General features: G+C 36.5%; 1 protein-coding gene across 4 annotated transcripts in view; it reads left to right on the forward strand.

Moving 5' to 3' along the window:
* The window catches only part of Ccdc18 (coiled-coil domain containing 18), a 129,941-nt gene that overhangs the window by 87,508 nt on the left and 27,771 nt on the right, over positions 1–14,662 (forward strand). For all 4 annotated transcript variants that reach the window (XM_052735702.1, XM_052735704.1, XM_052735705.1 and 1 more), the window contains 4 exons: positions 3,626–3,789; positions 4,924–5,137; positions 11,655–11,754; positions 12,718–12,834. In XM_052735702.1, coding sequence (XP_052591662.1) covers positions 3,626–3,789; positions 4,924–5,137; positions 11,655–11,754; positions 12,718–12,834 — 595 coding nt within the window. The remainder of the gene's footprint in view (positions 1–3,625; positions 3,790–4,923; positions 5,138–11,654; positions 11,755–12,717; positions 12,835–14,662) is intronic.

A 14,662-nucleotide genomic window follows, 5' to 3' on the forward strand; every position in this document is an offset into this window, starting at 1 on the left:
AAACTAAAAAACCTTTTCCCCAAGTTCTTGTACCAGAGAGTCAAATGTGTACTCTGAACTAATGTCATCGAATAATATCATTCCTTATTGCTGATATTTATAGGCCACTTGGTTTATTGTTCTCTCCAATACCAGCTCTGGCTAGTATTAATTTAACTAGTCAGTTATGACTTGAGGTTTCTTCTCTGATTATTATATTTCTGTCATGTTTCAGACATCCCCACAGTTTATCCTAGAGCTGACCATTTCTAATATTACTATTGTGTTATTCTCTGATACCTTTGCTTGCTTTTGTTTGTTTTGTTTTTGAAACGAGACCTCAATATGTAGTTTGGGCTACCTTCAAATTTACCAACTTTGTTCCTCAGCTTCCCCAGAACTGAGATTATAGCTATATGACACCATATTTGACTCTCTGTACTTTACTAACCTTAAAATCAAGTTAGTCATTAAAATCACTTTGTTAACCTTCTCTTTGGCTTACGTATCACAGAGTTAAAATCTAGTTCGGGGCCGGGGAGATGGTTCAGTTGGTAAAGTACTTTTTACATAAACATAGGACCTGTGTTCATATTCCCAACATCCATGTCAAAAGCTGGGCATGGTAGCCTGCTCCTGTACTCACACCATTGAGAGGCACAGACAGGATCCCTGACCAAGCTGAAATGCTGAGTCTGTAAAAATCTCTTACATATTCAATAAGAGACCATATATCAAAAATAAATAAATAAGACCTTTGACTTTGACCTCTGGCCTCCACATGCATGTGCATATACATTCATGTACATCTGTATATGTATATACACACAAGAACACATAAGCATGCATATACCCAAAATCTACCTCACACTACTCGATGCCAGCATCTTTAAAGAAGTCATAGTCTTGTGTTCCCTAATATTGTGTGGCAAGCTAAGTGCTTCATAGAAGATTGGTTTTGCACCTTTGCTTCTTCTTTCAAAACTCTACCAACTCTTTGATACCAACTGGGCATCTTTCTCCTTCACTGGAACAAATGAAACATTTGCTTCTTCCTCTTTTTTTTTTTTTTTCTTGTTGAGACAGGGTTTTTTTGTGCAACAGTCCTGGCTGTCCTGGAACTTGCTTTGTAGACCAGGCTGGCCTCGAACTCAGAGATCCACCTACCTCTGCCTTCCGAGTACTGGGTTTAAGCTTCTTCCTTTTTTAATCCCTATTTTAAAGGTGTTTTATTTGCATGTATTAATTGTATATAACAGTGGGTTTCATTATGACATTTTCATGCATGTACATAATGTATTTTGATCATATTCATCCTCTGTTGTTCTCTCTTGTTCCTTCCTATTCCCTACCAGCCCTTATCTGTTTTCATGTCTTTTTTGTGACCCAGTGAGTTTCACTAGTCAACTCCTACTTTTTTGACTTTTGAACAGTCACACCAAAAACTTATTGACTATAACCAATAGCCATTTTCAATAGGAAAGTTATATCCTAAATAGTGATTTAGGAAGGTCATGGATTCATAATTGCACTTCACAAGAAAGCTGTACTTTATTTAGCTCTTCATGAGGTTTCTCCTTTCCCACTATTGGTATTTCTTTCTTTTTAATTTCTGAAACTACAATTTAGAAAACTTATTTCTCTCAAAATAGTAAAGTTAAACATATATCTCTGTATGTCTCCTTTGATCGGCTTTTAAAGTGTTTTTCAGATAGAAAAGAAACCAATTTATTGAACGTCTACCTTCCTTGTTCTAGGTGTACACATTAACTCATTTAATCTTAAACCTATGATGTGTTTATTATAGTTTTTAAAATGAGGAAGATGAAACTCAAAGAAATTAGACTACAGAAGTACACAGGTTAGACATGCTCTGAAACCATAAGGTTTTTGGTTTTTATTCTTCAGTTATATAACTATCAAGTTTCTAAAGTCTAGTATTTAGTATTAATAATTTCTTTGGTCCTATTTCTCATCTCAATCTTGATTCCTTTCAATAACACTGAGGCAACAAAGTGAAGTGTTTCTAAAATATTAATGGGTTTAAAATCAGCCATAAAAAATTTTAAGGTTGGACTGGAGAGATGGCTCAGTGGTAAAGAACACTTGACTGCTCTACCAGAGGACCTGGGTTCAATTCCCAGTACCCACATGGCAGCTCACCGCTGTCTGTAACTCCAGTTCCAGGGAATCTGAGACCCTCACATAGGCATACAAGCAAGCAAAACACCAGTGCACATGAAATAAAAATGAGAAAAAAAATTTAAGGTTATAGTTAAAATTTGGGTATTATTGATTATATAGATAATATTTTTAAGTTCTTAAATATTTATTAATGCTTTATTTACTCAACTTTATCAAGAAAGGAGTACTTGCTCAGAAGTGAAATGAAGGTGTTTATCTCTAGATAATACTAAGACTTTAAAACAAAACGAAGAATATTTTTAGTGGAAAGTTTCCAAACTAAGTATTTTCTTGGCATTTCTACCACCTCTGAATAATTATTGTGTATATTGCTTAGTATATTATCCTAACTAAACCTTGAGGCATAAAGAACTGTGATTGTTCATTTACTAAATGACTAAGTTTTTGAGTTTTTAATATGTGTTTTTTTGTAAAATTTTCACAATATCTTTGTTATCCAGATTTAGTGCTGATAAGGTATCAGCTCTTATCATTATATGTCAGTCTCTTTTGATTATTCTCTTCTAATTATTCATTTTATATCAATTCTCTACAGAGAATTGTTTATCTTGCATTTTAGAAATGTAAGAGTCAGTATGCTAGGTACATAGTTTAGTGGTAGAATGCTGGCCTAGCATGCACAAAGGCCCCTCTATCCATCTATCCATCCATCCATCCATCCACCCATCCACCCATCCACCCATCCATCCACCCATCCACCCATCCATCCACCCATCCATCCATCCATCCATCCATCCATCCATCCATCCATCCATCCATCATCCACAAGGATATCTAATTTTGTGTGCTGTTTCAAAGATTCAATACTTAAGTGAATATGCTTTTGGAGTTTAAATTTCTAACAGAGGGACTTGAAATTGCCTCTCAGTATATTGTTTTGTCTGGAGTGTCTGTGCTGGAACAAGTTCTGAATGAAGGTTAGAAAACCTGACCCATTCACTTTTACTGTTATTGTCTGCTTGTGTTGCCTCACAGTCTTTTAGTTCCCACATTTGTGTAACATGGAAAGCTGGTCAATCTAGGAATCTCTAGTCACTTTTAAAACTAAAAAAGACATCCTAAAAAATAAAAATTACCAGTTCCATAGGAGTAATATGGTCTTTATGGTAATTTGATTACTTAGCCTCTTTATTGTTGTTTCAGATAATAAAAATATCATGTGCTTATCCCGAACATTCTCAATGTTATATATGAAACTTTGTAAAGTTGTATGTAGTTAGACTGAAAAGAATGCTGGCCTTGGTTTTTTCAATGGTATATCGGTGTAAGGAATAATAATACATTGTTTGGAGAAGTTTTAAAGTTATAATAGGTGACGTAAGATCCTGAGTAGAGATTTTGCTGATATTTAACCTAATAAAAGTTACAGACTTAAAGTCAGAGACAAGTCTTTTGATTTAAAGTTTCCAAATTACCTGTTCTGTTGTTTGTTTTTAATTAGGCAAGCCAGACTTGAGATGGATCAGTACAAAGAAGAGCTGTCTAAAATGGAAAAAGAAATAATACATCTGAAACGAGATGGGGAAAATAAATCCATACATCTCTCTCAGTTAGATATGATTTTAGATCAGACAAAGACAGAACTAGAAAAGAAAACAAATGCAGGTAAGCAACTAGTTTGCTGAATTTAATTTAAATACAAAAACCTGTGTATTTATGTGTGATGGTTTGAATAGGAATGGCCTCTATAGGCTCAGATATTTGAATGCTTGGTCATCTTGGAATGGCACTGTTTGAGAACGATTAGGAGGCGTGGCCTTTTTGTAGGAACTATGTTACTAGGGGTGGGCTACTGCCCCATTGTCTGCTTGAATGCCACCATGTTCTCCACTGTGATGATAACAAACTAAACTTCTAAAACTGTAAGTAAGCCCCCAGTTAAATGTTTTCTTTCCTAATTGTTGCCTTGGTCATGGTGTGCCTTCACAACAGAACACTGACTAAGACCTTATATTTAAATGGAATAAAGTGAGCAGTTAGAGTGGGAGGCTAAAAGGGATAGTGTTCAGTGTTTTGCCTCGTATAGATGAATAAAAGTAGGTATCCTTATTTATTTACAAAGTTCTATCAGATTTTTATTTTTTATTTATTTTTTGGATAGAGTCCCATGTATCCTAGGCTGGCACCAGAACTCCTTATGTAGCAGAAGACAATGAACTTTAGATCCTCCTGCTTCTACCTCTCTAGTGCTAAGATTATAGACAGGGACCAGCATGCCCTGTTTATGCAGTGCTGGGATTAAATCCAGGGCCTTGTGCATTCTGAGAAAGCATTCTATAAACTGAGAGTATTGTAGATTACAGCGCTCAGATTGAATATTCTTGAGAGAGAGAGTGTGTGTGTGTGTGTGTGTGTGTGTGTGTGTATGTTTATTTACATGTTAATGTGATAGTGTGCACTTTTGTGTATGTGAATGTGGAGGCCAGAATTTGAGGTTAAGTATCTTCCTAAATTGCTATTCATCTCATTTTTTGAGACAAGGACTCTGATTGATTGGCAAGGCTAGATGGCCTGTGAGCTCCAGCTATATGTCTGTCTCCACCAGCACTTAATAGAGTTAAAATACAGTCTCTGTATGGGTATCTGGCACCTAAACTCAGGTCCTCATGACTGCAGGGCTGGCATTTTACTAGCTGAACCATCTCCTAACCCCTTGAATATTCTTAATTATGCTTATTCATAAAGTTCTTAATAAAAATTGGTTTACATATAGTTCTTAATGATTCTACACTCTAATAGTGAAGGAGCTCGAAAGGTTACAGCACCACACTGAAGCTGAACTAACAGAAACCATGCAGAAACGGGAAACACTTGAAACTGAACTACAAAATGCTCATGGAGAATTGAAAAGTACCTTAAGACAACTACAGGAATTGAGAGATGTACTACAAAAGGCTCAGTTATCATTAGAGGAAAAATACACTACAATAAAAGATCTCACTGCTGAACTTAGGTGAGTTAAATAATAAGAAATGATACCATAATTATAGGTATCTCTTTGATCATTTTGAGTCATTGGACCATATCACAAAAATTGTTGAACTCTAAACAACCCAACTTTTCAACTGCTTTTGTTTCATTCTGTTTTGGATTTTTGTTTTGTGTTGTTTGACCATCACATGATCCATCTAACCAAGTGAGAGAAGTTGCTTTTAGCTGCTAATACTTCTGCCCTCATTCTGTGATCAGTTTTACACTGTCCAAATAGCTTTTTAAGAAAAAGGGAAAAAGAAAAAAAAGGGGGGGGGGGAGTAGGCAAGCATACAGCAGTGAGTAAGAGCAAAATATTGTCAATAGTTACTCTTTGTACACCCTTTTTCTTTCTTCTTCTTTTAGGAGACAGGATCTCACTTTGTAGACCAGACTGGCCTTAATCTCATAGATCCACTACCTCTGCTTACCAAGTGCTGTGATTAAAAGTGTGTCTCACCATTCCCAGCCCAAAATACTATACATGTTAAGCCATTATTTTAAGCTAGAGTTATGCCAGGGATGTAATTTATGGTCTCATTTCCTTAAAATAAACTTACATGTATTTTTTTTTATAGTTAAGACCAAGTCTTAAATGAAATAAAATGCCCAAAAAACTCATTTTTACAAAGTAACGTTCAAGCTGGGCAGTGGTGGCCCATACCTTTAATCCCAGCTCTCAGGAGGTGGAGGCAGGTGGATCTCTGTGATTTTGAGGCCTTCCTGGTCTACAGAGTGAGTTCTAGGACAGCCAGAGCTACATAGAGAAGCCCTGTCTGGAAAAACAAAAAAACAAAACAAAACAAACAAACAAACAACACAAATAATGTTTCAAAGAAGGAAGTTAAACATATGTCTGCCCAGCATTGCAGTCCAAATTCTTAAGACTCGCAGTGACGGCATGACATGCTATGTCAGCTCATGTCTGTAGTGAACAGAACTAGAACAGGAACATAGAGTTACAAGCAGATGTGAAATATAGGATACCAAACAGGAACCCAGAAAATCAGGAATGATACCCCAGAATTCAGTATAGGCTCCCATGTTCTATCTATAAATTTATTCTTAGTAGAGTTCATGTACTTTTAAATTCTATCAAAAATAATTTCCAAATCAATTTTTCCAGTTTTCATTTCCTCCTTAACTCTATATTAATACCCAACTGTTTATCCTTTATCTTCATGTGGATTTAAAAACAGTTATTACAGTTTTTTGTTTGTTTTTTGAGACAAGATTTCTCTGTGTAGCTCTGGCTGTCCTAGAACTCGCTCTGTAGACCAATCTGGCCTCTAACTCAAAGAGATCATAGAGATCTGCCTCCCAAATGCTGTGATTAAAGGTATGCACCACCACCACCACCACTGGCTACATTTTTATTTTTATTTTTTTATTGAAAATATTTTTTTCTTTGTACAATATATTTGATCATGGTTTCTTTTCCCCTTCTCCAAACTTCTCCCAGATCCTTTTCACCTACCCACTTCTATCTGTTCAACTCCATGCCCTTTCTTTCTTTCTCTCTTTAGAAAACAAACAAGTAAAAGAACAACAAACCAACCAATGAACAAACAAGCAAAACCCACAAGAAACAAACTAATGAAACAAGCAAAACCCATAAGACATTCACATAAACAAAACCCCCAAATCAGAAACCCTAATATGCAAGCAAAAAACCAGTAAGTCAAAAGCTAACCAAATAAATCATTATGAGACAAAAAGTTTACAAAAATATCATCAAATTCATTTTCCATTGGCCATCTGCTGCTGGGCATGGGGCCTTACCCTTAAGGGTGGTTAACATACTGAGTAAGAATCCATTGGAGAAAATTAACATTTCCTATGTTAGCGGGTATCAATTGCAGATTGCTTCTTGATTAGGGGTGGGAGTTCATGTTCACCTCCTCTTCTCTGCACTGAGACCTGTATGTCTTAAACCTGTACAGACCCTGTGTGTGCTGCCATAAGCTCTGTTGGTTCATATGTGCATCAGTCCTGTTGTGTCTGGAGTCATCCACCTCCTCTGGATGTTACAAACCTTCCCCCTCTTTTGCACAGCTATCTGAGCTCTGAGGGAGGGGGTTTGATAAAGACATTCATTTAGGACTCAGAGTTATAAAGTCCCTCAGTCTCTGCCCATTGTCCAGTTGTGGGTCTCTGTGTTAGTTTCTATCTACTGCAAGAAGAAGCTTCTCTGATAATGGATGAATAAGGCACGAATCTATGGGTATAGCAGAATGTCTTTGGGAGTCATTTTATTCATCTTCCTTTAGCAGAACCAATAATATTTGGTTTTCCCCTAGGTCCATGGCCCATCTAGCCCCACTCAGGTTCTTGGCCTCCCAAGCAGTGTCAGGCATGGGTTCCATCTTGTGGAGTGGGCCTTAAATCCAATCAGAGAAGGGTTGGTTACTCTCACATTTGTACCATGATTGCACTAGCATATGTTGCCAACAGCTCACCATTTTAGATTGCAGGGTTAATAACTAGGTTGATGTTACTTTTCTTCCATAGTAGCAGCAGAGTGACTTCCAGTTGTATGAGACCATTCAGTAGGGGTGAAGGCTCTAGTTAGGCACCAACTCGACTTTTCCGTGTTCAATGAGATATGTGGGTGTTATCTTCAGTAATAGGGCCTTACCATCAGTTTGTGTAGAGCAACTAATAGCCTTGGCAATAGCCTGAGATGTTTGGGGGTTTCCATGGGACCCCTTTGGTGAATGACCCAACTAGCTTTAACCTATTTCTGACACTGAGGGTTTCACTTGGTGGCAAAAGATGTCTAGTTGAGGCATTGTCTCCCTGTTATTTGGAGACTCCATTTTTATTTCTTTCATATCTGTATATATTTTAGGAAGATTCTTAAAACTAAGTAGGTTTTTATTTGGCCCCTCAAATGGCCTTTAGTGTTAGTTATCTCTCCCAGTTTTCCCTCCCTTATGCCTCTTCCAACCCTTCCCCCTTTAATCCTTCCAGTCTCCTCCTCCCCTCTATAACTATATATTCTATTTTCTCCTACCTGCAAGTAAGTCCCTTACAAGATACCTAACCTCTGTTGTTACATGGATTGTAGCATGCCTTTTGAAGGCTTAAAACTTAATGTCCACATATAAGAGAAAACATATATTTTTCTTTTAGAGTCTGTGTTTCCTCACTCCGGATAATTTTTTTTCTAGCTCCATCTATTAACTACAAAGTTCATAATATTGATTTTTTTTAAACAGCTGAATAATATCCCATTGTGTAAATGTATCCCATTTTCTTTTTTTTTTTTTTTTTTTTTTTTTTAGGTTTTTCGAGACAGGGTTTCTCTGTGTAGTTTTGCGCCTTTCCTGGAACTCACTTTGTAGCCCAGGCTGGCCTTGAACTCACAGAGATCCGCCTGCCTCTGCCTCCTGAGTGCTGGGATTAAAGGCGTGCGCCACCACCGCCCGGCTGTTTTCATTATCCATTCATCAAGGCTGTTTCGATGAACATGTATTTCAGTAATATGATGTAGAGTCCTTTGGATATGTGCCCAAGAGAGGTATAGCTGGATCTTGGGCATAGATCTGTTCCCAGTTTCCTGAGGAACCGCCACACTGATTTGCTTAGTAGCTGTACAAGTTTGCACCCCAACCAATGAATAAGTGTTCCCCTTTCTGCTCATGCTCACCAGTATGAGATGTCATTTGCTTTATTGAATCTGGCCATTCTCCCTGGTAGGAGATAAAATCTCAAAAGTACTTTTAATTTACGTTTCCCAGATGACTGAGGATATTGAACATTTCTTTAAGGGTTTCTCAGCCATTTGTGTTTCATCTTTTGAGAACTCTCTGCCTAGTTCCATACTCTATTTTTCAATTGGGTTATTTGTTTTCTTGATGTCCAGTTGTTTTTTAGTTCTTTGTATATTTTTAGATATTATTCCTTTATTGGGAGTGGAGTAGGTAAAGATCTTTTTGAATTCTGCAGCTTGCTGCTTTGCTCCAGTGATATATCCTTTGTCATGCAGAAGTTCACACTTTCATGAGGTTCTATTAGTTAATTGTTGTTCTTAGTGACTGTGCTGTGTCCTGTTCAGAAAGTCTTCTCCTGTGCCAGTGAGTTCAAGCCTACTCCCCACTTTCTCTTCTGTCAGATTCAGAGTATTTGGTCTTTCGTTGAGGTTTTTGATTCATTTGGTGTTGAGTTTTGTATGTTGTAATAAATATGGATCTATTTGTATTCTTCTATGTACAGCCATCAAGACTACCAGCACCCTTTGTTGAAGATGCTGCCTTTTTTCTAGTGTGTATTTCTGGCTTCTTTATCAAAAATCAGGTGTCCATAGGTGTGTAGATTTATGTCTGGATGGCTGGGAGGGCCAAGCAGGCTGCTACAGGGCTGAGGGTGAGAATGGAGAGATTGTAATGGAGGACTGGAAGGATAATAAGTGTTGCCCAAGTCCCTACCAAAAATGGCCACCATTGGTTGCTTGCAGAGAGTGTTTCTGGGTATCAGCATCTGACACAAAGAATGGAGGTGGGCTAGAAGGAAAGGTTGGGATGGTCCACAGGGGAAAAACTAAACTCAATCTTATTTAATTTTCATTCATTTATTTTGTGTGCACATAGGTGGATGTGTGACATGTATCATGATGCCCATGTAGAGGTTAAAGGGCAAATTGTGACAATCAGTTCTTTTCTTCCACCATGTTGGTCTCAGGGATTAAACTCAAGTTGTCAGGCTTGGCAGTAAGCATGTTTACCTGTTGAACCGTTTGCCAGCCCTCCATAATGGATATTTTAAAAGGCATCTCAAACTCAGCCAAACACATTCATATATTTTCTTATAACTCTGCCCCTCCCGTCTTTCTAATATTATTGCTCAAACCAGAAGTCTGTAGAATTATTCTCCTCTCTTTTATCCAGTTTATTAGCAGGTCTTGTCAACCTTATTTCTAATACATATTTTAAAATCCATTGACTTCCTGTTACCACTGTGTACAGTCAGTCCATCATTGTTTCTTTTATGGTACGTGGCTGGGTCTTCGTAATGGGCTCCTTATGTTCTTGATTTCATTGCTAATCCATTTTCCACAGCATTCTGATTTCAAACATAAATAATATCATATTGATTTCTATTTAGACTTCTAATAGCTTCCTAAAACATTCTCAGTAAAATCTTAATTCCTTTGGAAATGAAAAAATTATGTATAGAGATACAACTTCATTACTTAGTATATCAGTCCTTGAAAAAAAACAAAACAAAACAACAACAAAAAAGAAAGAAAGAAAGAAAGAAAGAAAGAAAGAAAGAAAGAAAGAAAGAAAGAAAGAAAAAACCCAGATAATACCAAGTGTTGGAAGTATGTAGAAAAATGAAATTCTCATTCATTGCTGGTAGGAAACAAAAGTGTTGATAGCCAGTATGGGAAAACAATTGCAGTTTTTCAGTAAGTTAAACATGAAATTATAATAATTTTAATTTTAATAATTTACAACATAAAATATAGTAATTTCCTAGTTATATAACTAAAAACATTGAAAATGGTCATTTAAACAAAAATTATATACAAATGTTTATAGCAAAGCTCCTCTGTTCACAATAGTCAAAAAAGTGGCAAGAAACCAATTGGCCATCAATAATTAATGGATAAAGAAAATATGGTATATTCATAAAAGGAGTATTATTTAATCAGAAAAAAATAATAAAATAGTGATAATCCATGCTACAAAGTTGATGCACCCTAAGAATGTTACGCTAAGTCAGAGAAGTTAGACACATGTAGCATAATTCTATTTATATGAAATTCCTAGAATTGATTAGTCCATAGAGATAGTAAAGATTGGTGGTTGCCAGCAGCTAGAGGAAGGGATAACAGGAAAAAAATGATCCCTGAAGGATATGGGATTTCCTTTTGTTGTAATTAAAAAAAAATTACTGCGAACAGATAATGGTGATGGCTACATAACACCGTGAATGTAGTGAATTCAGCTGAATTATGCACTTTAAAATGACTAATAGGATATTTTATGCATGTTTTACCACAGACCATGGTTTTGAAAAACTCCAAGCCTCTAGACTGCAAAGCCCCTTATGATCAGGTTCTTATTTTCCTGGCCTCATTTCATACTGCTTTTTGCTCTCTTTTGTTTTGGTATGCATATGTGGTGAGTCTGTATGCATATTCTTATATGTGGGAACACGAGTGTGTGTGTGGATGTAGGAAGAGGTCAGAGTGATGTTGTGTATCTTCCTCAGTCCCTCTGTGCCTTATGTATTAGGATAAGACCTCACCATAATTACTTAGTGAAGTAGCCAAATTGTTCCAGGGAACCCATTTCTGTGTGAGTTAACTTTTGTTTTCAGTCATTTTTTTTTTATACATTATTCCTTTGATTTAGGTCATTTCGATCTGAATTAACTACAAACATTCTGTTGCTTTTAACTTATGGGAAACAATAACTCAATTTAGCTAACTTTAAAAATTATAGTATTCGTATTATCTGCTTTGATCTTTTTCTTTTGACAAATTTTAGAGACTGTAAGATGGAGGTTGAAGACAAAAAGCAAGAACTCGTTGAAATGGATCAGGCGCTTAAGGAGAGAAATTGGGAGCTAAAGCAAAGAGCAGCTCAGGTTGTTTTATCCTAATTATATTTGAATAAAAACTTCTACCATGGGACAGTTATGTAGGGTTTTATAAGTCACTATTTTTTTCTTGTTTATAATTTTTGTTTGTTTCTTTTGTTTTATTTTGTTTTTCAAGACAAGGTTTCTCTGTGTAGCTTTGGAGCCTGTCTTGGAACTTGCTCTGTAGACCAGGCTGGCCTCAAACTCACAGAGATCCTCCCACCTCTGCTTCCCGAGTGCTGGGATTAAAGGTTTGTGCCACCATCACTTGGCTTATAAATATTTTTCAAAGTTAGAAATAAATCTCCTTTTTTTTTTTTTTTAAGACAAACTTGCTGTTTGACCAGGTTGGCCATGAGTTTATAATCCTCTTCCCTCAGGCTCCCAAATGCTGGCAATATATGACTGGCTGGAAGACTTGTTTGTCTTCCTGGGAACTGAATAGGGAGATAAGTTCTTTACCGCTAAACTAAAGCTCAGTCTGACCAGTAAGTTTTGAGCATAAGGATTCCCTTACTACCCTTTAGGTTTTTATTGTGTATTAAAGAATATGTGGTTGAACATGTTACCGTGAGCTAAATGTTGGGGGAACAAGACATTAGTTAGCAGTTTTTATTCCGATATAAATTGGAAGCCGGGGCTGGGGATTTAGCTCAGTGGTAGAGCATTTGCCTAGCAAGCGCAGTGCCCTGGGTTCAGTCCTCAGCTCTGAAAAAAGAAAGAAAAAAAAAATATATATATATATATATATATAAATTGGAAGCTTGCATCATTTCCTCTTATTTTATATTTTAAGTTTCTATAACATATAATACTATAGGCTTCAAGTCCCTACTTGAAAAAATACTTCATTTGGGATAAGCTTATCAGTCATTGATAAAAGAACCTGTTGTAAAAGTACATTCCAACCACATAAGTTTTTGCATTATAATAAAATTGAGCAACCAGCTTAATATTACTTGTATTTAGGTTACACATTTGGATATGACCATTCGTGAGCACAGAGGAGAAATGGAGCAAAAAATAATTAAATTAGAGGGTACTCTTGAGAAATCAGAATTAGAACTTAAAGAATGCAACAAACAGGTAATTATCTTAAAATTTCATATTTTACATTGTTTAAAGATTGACACCATGAGTGTGTACCGAATTCACACAGTGTTTTTGGTGTTGTTTGTGATGATGCATGTTGTTGTGCTGCCCAAATTGGCCTGGAATTCCTGTGCCCTGGGATCACACACACACGGCTGTTTTTATAGAATATAAATGTATCTATCTACTTATCATAATATATACATGTTTGAATAGATATAAAACATTTCTGGTAGGAATTACAAGTAATTCTAGAACCTAACTGAAAAAATCATGTGGGAAGGAAACTTTGTGTTCTCTATATTTTTTATATTACATATATATTACCTTTAAAATTATAAAGCCATGTTACATTTGTTTAGTGTACTTGTATAAATAGTGATTGAAACATTTGCCTGTGGGAGGAGACGTCAGACTCATTAGGACAAGCTCATTATTCTCATAAGCCTTAAATGAAGTTGGAGTATTTGGTTCCTCATGTATGACAAGTCATCATTGGAAAAGAAACTAAGGGCTATAGCTAGATGCCATCTTCAGAGGAGGACTATTATTTGAAACTGAGCTGCTCTGGGCACCTGAAAACAATGAATAATGGCTAGCCAGGGAACCTTATGGCCACAGTCTTTGGGTGGGAAACTGTTGTATTTAGGCAAGATGAACAGGATAAGTCATGGACATGCTGAGAACTCAGTTATGTGGTGGGAGGCTTAGATTATGAGTATAGTACTTGTGTCCTGCTCTCTGGTGAGGAGCAGACCCCAACATCTTGGGTAACTGAAGACTGATAACCCCAGGCCTGTAGTCATCCAGGGATTGTCTTTCTTCCATGTAGTTTTCCACTGGTAGGACTTTAAACTGAAATTCAGGTCCAGTGGAAGCACTCAGTTTCCAGAGGATCCTTCCTCCTGTGGGGTATTTAATATTGAACAGGGTTTGAAACTTGGACTAGCCAAATGCTCTCGGGAGAATTAATAGCAACTCCAGGGACTACAAACAGGGAAGTCTTTGGAGTTTGTGAACCTGCTTGGTTTACAAGCTACAAAACTAAGTGCAGCCAGAAGTGGCTTTTGGTGTAAACACACACACACACACACACACACACACACACACACACACACACAGAAATCCTAGAAATCCTAGAGTAAATGCAGCCTTGTACAACTGACTCTTCACTGGTCCCAAGCATCTGCTTAAATAGTACAAAGCATAAGAGATTCAAACTTCAACTGCATACTTATTCTCGCCTATTAGACTTCAATACGAGAGGACCCAGAAAGAAACCACTCCAATACTTTGTCATTTTAGTAAATGCCTTTCTATACCCCCTTTTTGCATCTCTTTTCCCTTCTTTTTATAATACTTTTAACATTATGTTTATTTAGTTGTAAAAAACAGCGAATACAGTTTTTCCATCCTCTAATTTTGTTTACACATTTTTGCTGCAGGATCAGAATTTTTATCTCTTGCTCTTCTCATTCTATGTTTCTAATATTTTCCTTTTTTTTCCTTTAAGATAGCTTCTTTATTTTTCCCCTTTTGCTGTCTCCTTCCTTTATTTTATTTGTTATTCCTATATTTACTCAAATTTTTCTTTTCTTTTTAATTGGTTTTTCAAGATAAAGTTTCTCTGTATAATAATCCTGGCTGTCCTGTATGGACCAGGCTGGCCTCAAACTCACAGAGATCTGCCTGCCTTTGTCTCCCAAGTGCTGGGATTAAAGGTGTGTGTCACCACCCAGCCTTTACTCAAATTTTTAACTTTATAGCTTACTCTATATGATTTTTTTGTGGGATTTTTTTTGTTTGTTTGTTTGTTCCATGG

Source organism: Peromyscus californicus, unplaced genomic scaffold (assembly GCF_007827085.1).
Source record: "Peromyscus californicus insignis strain IS unplaced genomic scaffold, ASM782708v3 Scaffold_13__1_contigs__length_99412109, whole genome shotgun sequence".
NCBI lineage: Eukaryota > Metazoa > Chordata > Mammalia > Rodentia > Cricetidae > Peromyscus > Peromyscus californicus.